The sequence below is a fragment of the Citrus clementina genome, unplaced genomic scaffold, assembly GCF_000493195.1.
Source record: "Citrus clementina cultivar Clemenules unplaced genomic scaffold, Citrus_clementina_v1.0 scaffold_7, whole genome shotgun sequence".
Classification (NCBI taxonomy): domain Eukaryota; kingdom Viridiplantae; phylum Streptophyta; class Magnoliopsida; order Sapindales; family Rutaceae; genus Citrus; species Citrus x clementina.
The window spans coordinates 7,957,664-7,967,690 of record NW_006262075.1 but is presented as its reverse complement, the minus strand read 5'-3'; the positions used below and the strand labels follow the sequence as shown (position 1 = coordinate 7,967,690).

Sequence of the window (10,027 nt, the reverse complement as noted above, 5' to 3'; positions counted from 1 at the left end):
TAAACAATTTAACTATTTTAATATATTCTGCAAATAGTCAATAAGAATCTGCTAATAATGATTAGTGGAAGCATCCAAGATATTATCATCCCCGCTAGCCCACCGGTCTGCAAATTGATGTCCAGCAAAAGTGGTGAAATGTTCTAATTCATATTTTACACGTGTAACAAATTAGATCCTTCTCAAATTCTTACAGACGAAAAAAAAAATTTGAAAAAGAAACCAGCCAAGTCTTCTACATTTGCTGCATCAATAATCATGGGTGGAAAGCCAAAATACAGAGATATTATTTCCAAGAGATACAAAATAATGTGTTGAGTAAGAGACCAAATTCACAAGTAACAAGTGTGTGACGCAAGAACCATTCTCTAAACACTGGCTGACAAATGAAATAATCTAAAAAATAGAAGTGACACTCTATATGACATTATCATACAATAAAATAAGTGAAACAAAATTTAAGACTACCAACCTATTATCATACACTACAACAGTTCATGTTACAAATTCCTCTGCCCTTTGAACTAAGATGCAGATGGTGAAAATCTGTATCTTTATTCATCCTCTGCTATAAAGTTCGGCTCTTCACCTTGGCAAAGGTACTCATCACACAAGGAGGTTGATCCCCAGTCCTTCCGTAGCCGCATGATATCCTCTGTGAAAGTAGATCCAGAAGCTCCAATAAACACATTAGACATGGCACAGATCGTCTTATCAAGCATAGCTTCCACCTTCAATTGAAAAATTCGAGGAATACATGTCAATACAAGTGAATCAAGCCAAAAAAACTCGTGAAAGATTAATTGAGAAACTTATTAAGAGGCATTCGAGGACTAACATAACTGCAATTTGCAAATATCAAATTATTCGGTAAATTTTCAAAGAGATGGCCCAACCCATAGAAGATTTCTTGGACTTAATCCACAAGCGGGAAAAATGAATGCTCAGCATTCAACTGAAAATTATAAACCTACAATGCATCTCTTATTTCATAGAAAAAGGATGGCAAGGGGAGGAACCACCAAAGCCAATCCTCACCTCAAGAATACCTTTGCAGTAGAACAAATACAAGGGAAAATAAACTCAATGCGTGTTCTTTTGACCAGATACAACTTTGGGAATATTAGTTAAAAAATAATTAAAAAGGAATTGAAAGTAAATTCAATCAGTAAGAATCCCCACACCCAAGCCACTTAGAGAAAGTCTGGCAGTATAGTTTCACCTGAGAGTCATCCTCGAGATGATGTCTATACAATAAAGAATCCCACTTTTCTGCTGAATTACGAGGAGGTCGCTTAACAAGTGCTATAGTCTTGCCATTCAACACAACTAGTGACTGCAGCAAACTAGTTTCACTCTCCGCTGCATCTGTGGAAAGATATATAACTGGAGCCTTGGCCCTCTCAGCCAACCGAGTGATGCAATCCGCAGCTTGAGGGATAGGGTAAAAGCAACTAGGCTTTTTAGCATTGCTGTCAAAATAACCAAGAATCAACATTTTAGCTTGCATTTCATTTTCTCAGCAGTTAACTAGAAACTACAGCGAACAAATTTTGAAAAAACAAAATAAAAAAAACATACCAGAACTTCAAAAAACCATGGCGTCGGAAATGAAGAGCAATGAAATTACTCCCCAAGAAGGTCTGGACAAAGCGCTGAGCGGTAACCATAATAAGTCTACTAGGTTCAATCAAAGTCTTACACCTGTGATTAATAGGACCACCCGGTTGCATAACCCAATCACGTTCAACATCAGCATAAAACAAATCTCCAACAGCAATGACATCATCATCGGTCTTAAACTTTCCCTCAATATCTTGAACAGTTCTTTTACTCGGCTTCCTTGTATCCTCATTCTTCCAAACGGTTTCAGTTTTCCCCATAGATATACCCAACTGCTTCAACTTTTTTATATGTTCATCATCAACAAAACATGGCTGAGGCAGCCCGAAATAACATAGAAACCTATCAATGTGGGCATGATTCTTCTTCATTTCCATAAAATTTTCAAATGACACCACTACTTTTCTACCCAAACAATCATTAATATGTTCAATATCTAACACTCTACTGTACTGATAATCAAACTTAGAACTTGGAATCACCAACACACGATTCAACAAAGCAGCTAAAAACATATGCTTTTCTAAGCAAATCAAATGATTCGACATTTGGCCAGACAAACAAATGGCAAACAAGAACTTATCCGATTTGGGTTTCCATTCAACTGTTCTTTTGTTTGGAATGATTGAATCAATCTTTCTACAGCTTTCGAGGCCCCAAACGGCGTCGTTCGGAGTAAAGTTCGAAACTTTATGCGGCGACAATAGAATCTGCTCGATTTGCCTATTCAATGAAATCTGATTAAGCAGCACAGACTTAGCTTCTTGGAAGAATGGATTATTAGTGTTGTTGCCGTAGCTGTTATTAACAAATGATTGGTTCCATAAAGAGAGGAGGTGCGATTGCTGCTGTTTAAGCAAAGATAAGGCGCGTAGCTCAGACTCGCGCATGCGGTCGGCGAGGGAGTCAAATCTGAAGTTGACGTAATTTCCAGAGAAGAGACTACGTAGATTGACGGAGAAGTAAAGGAGGATGATTAAGAGAGGGAGGGAGAGAGCAAAGAGGTACCTTTTGTTGTTGAGTTTTTTGAAGTCGAAGGTGAAACGACGTCGGATTGGGGGGGCGTTAGGGAAGTCGTCAATGTGGAATGTGGAATGGCGTCGGTTGTGTTCTTCGTCTTCGTTGTTGTCGGAGGTTGGGAGTCGGTGGTTGCCGTGTTTGGTGTCGTTTTGATGTATCAAAGTCTCGCGATCGTCGTCGTCGTCCGATGAATCTCTCTCCATTTTGTTGATATCTGTGGGAGAGGGCTTCAATTCGGCACGGCTATATTTGTAATGTTCTTTCTGCGGTGGTTGTCGGTTAGAGATTGGAATCGGAGATCTGAAGAGGTGGCTACTTACTGGTTAGTGAGTGGGAGAAAAGAAAAATTAAAAAATTAAAAATAAATGAAAAATGAACGTCGGTCGGTGGATCCACTCGATAATGACCCGTTAGCTGCTTACCGAACTCGGAATTGGCCCGACTCGACTCTCACCGCCCGCGTGGATCGCTGGTATTGGACAAACCATTAATGATAAATTCCCGGTAGTTAATAGCATCAGAATCCCTAATCTTTTAAATTATTACAATGAAGGGCATAGTTTTGGTTTTACTTTATATAGATCCTTGCTATCAAATTGTATTTTAAAAACCCGTTAAATGTCTTTTACTCAGAAAACTCTAAAACAAACGAGTCTTGACTTCTGCTAATCCCAGGCTGAACTTCATTCACAAGTCAAACCGAGTTTGCGCAAGTGAAATCATTTAAGAAGATGCAATTCTTGACATCCCACAAGTTTTTGAAACTGTAGCTAGTCTAACATTGAATGAGGAAATTAGTGATAGATACAACAATGCTTACGAGCAATAACAACGCTGCAAGTGTGCCAGTATTAGCTAAAGAGCTCTATCGATTACATAAATTACATGAATAAAAAATACTACGATCTAAGATTGCTGGGGTCAAAATAGCTGCACCCATGTTCACTCTGCCCAAAGAGCTGAGATGAAAACTGAGCATCCCAGAAATTCATTGGGTTTTATAAACAGGAATACTTCAAGCTCCTTCTGTCACTTCAACGAGCCTCCCACGCACCCATTTTTTAGTTACAGTTTCTGGTTTAGAAAGTTTCTCCACTTCCATATTCTTAACTTCTGATCCATTTGGCTGAGGATTCTTTTCGTATTCACTAGTCCCATTTGGTTCCAAATAGCCAACATGAGTTGCTGAATCAGACTGCATCATTAGACTCTCCAAATTCAGCGTCTGCAAACTATATCCATTTGAATTCGCACAAAGAATTTCCTCACCATTCATTTTACCAGGTATTGTGAAACTAGCAAAATTGAAATCCTCATCTTTACCGCATGCTAGTGTTTGGTTTCCATTTACTCTTACATGTTCTGGCAGGTCCACAGCTCCATTTTCTGTTTCTTCAGTTTCCTTCTTTCCTTGACTAACTAATTCAGCTGAGATGGCAGAAGGAAAGCCATCATTTTCATTATTGGATGTGATCTCCCCCGTTTCTATGGATTCAATTGTTTGAGTTGCTTCAGCTATAAGCTTTCTGGTTTCAATTAAGGAAGCTCGAGCAATAGGGCTCTTCACTGCAGCAACCCCGAGGGCCTTTGCAGCCTTCTCAGCTTCAGCAATTAACAACCTGCAGCAGGATGTCATATGATATAAGCATTAACGATGAAAAGAATAACCCTGAAACTTCAAACTCAGAGGTTAAAACTTTGCATTTGGGCAACAAAATAGCGCAGGCACAGATCAATTAATAAACCTTGCTCGTTCAATGGCTTCAGTTTTCTTAGATTCTGTAGCTGATCTTTGTGCTCTGATATTTTTTATCATCTCCAGCTTGGAACCTGCAGAAGGATCCTTATATAAGGGCCTATTACTTCTCCGCAACTTGAACTTCTCAATTTGTTTGTTAGGCTCATTCCTAGGAGAAAAGTCCGTATCAGTTTCCTTTTTCTTTTTGGGCGTTTGTTTTGAGGACTGTGTAATGGCTCTAGGCTTTCTCTTTGCCTTTCTTTCAACTCCAACTGGTACGCCATGAAATTTTGACAGGCCAGCACAAACCCGTTCACGGTATTCCTAGGAGAGGAAAGCAAAAAAAAAAGAAAGAATATTCAAAATAAAACTGTTTACCCAGTCAAAAAAATGAAAAATGGTAATTAATTTTTGCCAGCATGAACTGTATTTTCAATTGGGTTCAAGAAAGACTTCTAGAGAGCGCAAGTCATATTTATTATGTTTGAAACTATCCCATGTTTGGGTGAGTGTGTTGTTTTCACCAGATAAGATGACGGTGGACAAATGAATCCTGAAAATTTTTCCTTCAGTACGGCTATTCAACATAATTGTTATATTCATAGACACCTTCAACTTATCCCAGGTTTTCCAAATAAAGTTTGACAAGAACAGGTTCCCTTTTGTATTCTTCAATGATTTTTGATGAATTCCTTGAAATTACTATTTGAGGCTTTCTTAAATTGTGTTCACAGTTAGTTATTAAGTCAACCCTTGCATGCTGGAAATGTGCTTATGCTGCAAAGGTACATGCACCAAAAATTTACCCAGAGTGAAAAAAACATTGATAATGCACGCTCTGAATACTGTAAGCACTTACAGGATCGGCCCATTTGGCAGCGATTGCTTCTGCAATCTTCTTTCTTTGTTCAGCAGGCTTTGGAGCTCTCTTGCTACCTTTTGTCCTAGGCATTGTTTTCCTCCGTTCAACACTCTCCAACCACTCCTTCTTAAGCTGTTCATCCAAGATGTTATAAGAATACCATTGCAACTCTTCCTCACCAGCAAGGCCCCTTCTAGCAGCTTCAGCGATCAAGTTCTGCCACTCGAAATAGCAACTTTCCTGCACCATCAGCTTTCCTCGGCGTTTTTCCCACCCCATACGCACCCCAATCCCAATTTTCTTCTTAGTCTCTTCACTGTAAGAACATTAAGAATAGAGTGAGCATATTTGTTCAAAGATATAAAGAAAAAGTGCAAAATCAAAATTTAAAATCACACAACTTAAATTGAACTCTTTGGAAACCCATGAACAGGCAGACTTCCAACTTATATCAGCATACTCCAAATGTAGTAAGAAAGATGGTAATTACTACCTACCTCTGAGCATGCCCCAGATTAACTAATTTCATTCTGATCTGCATAGCAAAATTATATTGTAAGAATAAACAAACTTAGGCAATCAGAATCAATTACAAAGATAAATCACGAAATCAAGAACACAGTTCCGTTTTATCCAATTATTTACATTATATGCCACATAACAATTACATGACATTGATATTTTATCCCTTGAAATTGCTAAAAGAAAAACTTGAGCCCAAAATGGTCCATGAAGACAAGAGAATCATCTAAAATCACAACAGCACTACATGTGGAAAGCTTTCTTTTTAAGTTAACTTGTTAATTTTAACTCAGAGGCATACCAAAGTAATAAATTATTTAGAATCTTCTATATTGAATATTGAGTTTGTAGTCAGCTCAATTAATATCAACTTTGGATGTCTATATCGAATAAGTTCAGGTAGCAATATTATGTACCGCTGAGACTGGCAATTAAAAAGCTATGGACCTATAAGAATCTGTGATTCAGGCAGATTATCTAGCTAATGCAATATCTCAGAGCAGCAAATGCAGTGTTGACTAGTATACTTTACCAGAATGATGCAGCATTAAATTAAAAGTAATGACCTAAGTTTCATGAGCTCCTCCAATAGCCTTCATCCTCACATGGATGGTAATTCGCAAATTCATTGAACATGGATCAATTAAGTAGCAAATTACAAAATAGGGCATTAAAAAAGGCATGGCTTAAACATTGAATGGTGTCTAGTTGATTTTATTCTAATAATTTTTAAGGGCATACAAAGGAAAAACTTAAAATTATTCTTACATGACATCACCTTAGGATTCTGCATGGCAAGCCTTGTTCTCTCTTTGATGCGCTGAAGGGTTTCTGAACACAAACAGATTACCAACACTGAATGTTACATGGAAATGAAAAAAAAAAAATTAATTGATAACTGTTAAACTAAATGTAATGAGCATTTACTTACCGGCACTGTGCTTCCTTCCTTTGTTCCATGGTGTGTTTCCTTTATTAGCTTTAGATATTCTCATCCGTCTCAACTTTTCTCTCTCATCCAATGCTTCAGTTTCTCCATCAGATGACTGAAACTGCATTGCTGGAAGACCTGCATCGACACCTAGTACTGCATCCTTTGCCCTATCTTCCTTACGGACGAGACACTCAGGTTCAATGGTAGCAACTGCAGTTATCAGGAGTTTACCTCTTCGTGTCTCAATTTGTCCAAGATTAATACTTGTTTTAGTCGTGAATTGGAATGGCTTTGACGCAAAGCATAACCTCTTGTCATCTCCCAAAGTAAATTTACACGATAAAACTTTAGCATGAGTAAGGGTTTGTGCCCTTAGCGGACCCAGATGGTTTTGCAAGGAAGGCTGACCAGTAGCAATATCTGTCAACAAGTTCCAGACAAGCCAGTTAAATCCTACGGCCTTAAAACCATAATATCAAATCAACCCAATGACAGAAACACAGGAAATTCGTCAAACCAAGCAATTCAAAAGAACCAACACTGAAATAATTCATAATACTATTAATTCAAAAACAGACCCTAAGAACTAAAGGGCATGCATATTTTGCTTCAGCCATTAATGAAAACAGAAAAAAAAATGTGAATCTTATGCAACCAATGCCTTTAAGCAACTAGTGAGTCAAAAGAGCCAAAATGGTTAATTTACTTCACATATAGCTATCAAAATCATAACCCATGTTGACAATTTCAAAGTCTCTGCAAGAGAAAAAAGCAAAAAAGAAAAAAAAATTAACTAAAAGTTGATATGGAACAAGAGAGAAGGTACCTAATAAAGGCATGGATAGGAGCTCATTCAGGTAAACAAGAAATACAAATACAAAGCAACTTGCAGTCTTAGTTTCAGTGAAACAACGAATGATAATACAAAAATGATATTGACAAAAACGGTGAATGAGAAAAGATAACAGCGACAGCGCAAGAGAAGAATTCCAGATACACAGATTTGCTTGTGACTTTGTGTTGGGTGTTGGAGGAATGGGAGGGAGGGAGACAGAGCCACAGAAACTACAGAGATACTCTGCTCTCAAATATATCTATGGAAAGCTGGATATTGGATAATGAACGTTTCAGCACAGAAACAAAGCCCAGTGTTTATTCTCATCTTGATGGGCTGGGCTTCAATATTGGCCCAGATTATAAAATATCAATATTCAATTGTTGACCCACATCTTAATCGTTTTTTATTTTGGATTTTTTTTCATCACCCTACTAAATCTCTCCCAGAAGAAGCCAATGCTTGGAACAGTTGGAAATATCCTTACACTCTAATTGGTTGCTGTCATGATCAATTGATGGAAATTAAAACGAAAACTGACGAAGTACTAGTCGAATAAGGATAAGTATTATGTCATATGAAGAATCAACATCCGGGAAATAAAATAATTAATTAGTTGGATACATACAAAACTTTGGTCTTGCTAGTCAAAGGGGAAGAGAAGCAAAAATTTTATCAATTTGTTGTCATCCAATATTTTCATCAACAGACAATGCTAGAAGTTTGCTTCCTTCTTCTTACAAATTAAAGGAAAGATAACAAATGACGCAACAATTCCATCGCTTTGCAGCAAAATGATCACCACGGCCATGCTTATAGCACTAATAGTACTCTACTACTCAATCCATTTGTGTTCCAAATGGATGGCACAGTCAAATGATCATCACCATGGCAAAAAAGAGAAGAGCAGCCGCAGCAGCCTAAGCCTCGGCATCACTGCTGATTGTGCCGTGTGTCTCAGCAAGATCTCCTCAGCCGAACCACTTCAAGTGCTGCCAACATGTCACCACGGGTTCCATGCCCATTGCATTGATGCTTGGCTTGTGCTTCACTCAACTTGCCCCCTTTGTAGAGCCCATGTGCCCTTTTGCTCTCCTCAGCGAGCCGGTCTTGTTTCTTGCTACTTATGAGGTGTCTCTGCTGTCAAGTCTTAGAAAATGCATGGAGATTTCTCTTGATGATGATCAGCTTGTACTTCTTATTCTTCATAATGTTAATATATGTTCAACATTCATTCTTGGAAAACTATTGGCTTTTTTTCTTCTAATTCTCTAGAAATAGAGAAAATATATAGCCCAAAGGCAAAGAGGATGGACCATTCGAAACAAATTAATACAGTTAATTGTGGTGTCTATGCACTGACCCATGAGCACAAGCCAATCCAAATATACAATATTATCCTTGAAAGTTCCAAAAGGCTTGCTGTGATTTGGTGTGATGGGTTAAAAACATCAAGGCAACTTAGCCCTCCACTAATCCATATAACTTGTGGATTTTAAATGAGAGCTCACCAAAGCATAAACTAGCAGCTGCCAATGACATTAATTGCAAAACCGGCTGGTGCAAAGCAAGGCTAATGCATTGAAGAAAGTAAAGTAAGCACAGCTGATGGAACCTCCCAGAAAAAGTTGATTGTTACAAAGATCCGATCATCCAAAGTGCAACCTATAAACAAATTTAAATAGAAAAAAAAAAATGGTTATTTGATAATTGGATTTGTATTGGATTAGAAACAAGAAAATGCATATATTTATAGTTAAAAAAAAAAGGTTACTTTCAATAAATAGTCTCATTATTATCTATTAAATTATTATCACGCGTGTATTTACTCGTACATAATTAATTGAGAGTCTCACGTATATGGACCAAGAACAGTTAAAACTTACACTTGTATATAGCTATCTTTTGATTCTAGTATTCACGTTTCCACTCCTGTCATACGTCTCTCAACTTGCTATTGCTATTGTTTGTCCGATGTCTGCAAAATGCTGCTCAATCTCAATAAGACTTCCAATACCAAACAATTTAGCTACCATATGTGTGTACCTATTCCTGTAGGTATATATATACATATATATATATATATATATATATCGAGATCAACATCCATCTCCATTTAGTAATACACTCAAACTTTATGGAAGCTTGAACAACGTATGGTAAGCTAATTAAGTGCTGGCTAATCTTTTAAAGAAGTACTAATCCAAGTTGCTCTTTATTTTTTTTAGCAACTTTCGTGGGAGCTTCCGCTGAAAGATGGGTGGGGTTGCATTATTAGTTAGCAAATTACACATTATATAAAATTAACACGGCAAAACAAAATTAGCATAAAAACACAACAATTACATACAAATCAACTCTTCTACATGCCGCTGTTTTTGTCATAGTACTGAAGGTGGAGCCATGAAAATGCCTTCGAGCCCTAGGCCCAACAAAAAAATATATTTTTACCCTTATATTCATGCCTACCCTCCCCCCCCCCCCCAACCCTCC

The 10,027-nt window shown here is 37.6% G+C and overlaps 2 protein-coding genes across 2 annotated transcripts; both read right to left on the bottom strand.

The window, feature by feature from the left end:
* Positions 1-259: 259 nt before the first annotated feature.
* On the bottom strand, positions 260-2,846 carry LOC18036556 (O-fucosyltransferase 36). Its single transcript, XM_006426751.2, has 3 exons — positions 1,582-2,846; positions 1,223-1,472; positions 260-731 (listed from the first exon to the last, which is right to left on the bottom strand). The coding sequence occupies exons 1-3, from the start codon at positions 2,844-2,846 to the stop codon at positions 555-557; spliced, it is 1,692 nt and encodes a 563-aa protein (XP_006426814.1). The 3' UTR covers positions 260-554.
* A 548-nt stretch (positions 2,847-3,394) lies between these two features.
* Positions 3,395-7,803, bottom strand: LOC18036555. The gene is made up of 7 exons (XM_006426750.2): positions 7,526-7,803; positions 6,697-7,119; positions 6,544-6,596; positions 5,741-5,778; positions 5,241-5,559; positions 4,389-4,705; positions 3,395-4,262 (listed from the first exon to the last, which is right to left on the bottom strand). Exons 1-7 carry the CDS (start codon positions 7,536-7,538, stop codon positions 3,659-3,661), a joined length of 1,767 nt encoding a protein of 588 aa, XP_006426813.1. The 5' UTR covers positions 7,539-7,803; the 3' UTR covers positions 3,395-3,658.
* Between the last annotated feature and the right edge of the window lie 2,224 nt (positions 7,804-10,027).

Bases quoted from the DNA above. Each gene is read 5' to 3' on its own strand.
- LOC18036556 (XM_006426751.2), bottom strand. From the start codon at position 2,846: ATGGAGAGAGATTCATCGGACGACGACGACGATCGCGAGACTTTGATA. The intron at 1,473-1,581 runs GTATGTTTTTTT...TTATTTTGACAG, and splicing joins CATGGTTTTTTGAAGTTCTG to CAATGCTAAAAAGCCTAGTT. The intron at 732-1,222 runs GTGAAACTATAC...TTTCAATTGAAG, and splicing joins ATCTCGAGGATGACTCTCAG to GTGGAAGCTATGCTTGATAA.
- LOC18036555 (XM_006426750.2), bottom strand. The intron at 4,706-5,240 runs GTAAGTGCTTAC...TTCCTCTCCTAG, and splicing joins CTGCCAAATGGGCCGATCCT to GAATACCGTGAACGGGTTTG. The intron at 4,263-4,388 runs GTTTATTAATTG...ATCCTGCTGCAG, and splicing joins GAAGCCATTGAACGAGCAAG to GTTGTTAATTGCTGAAGCTG.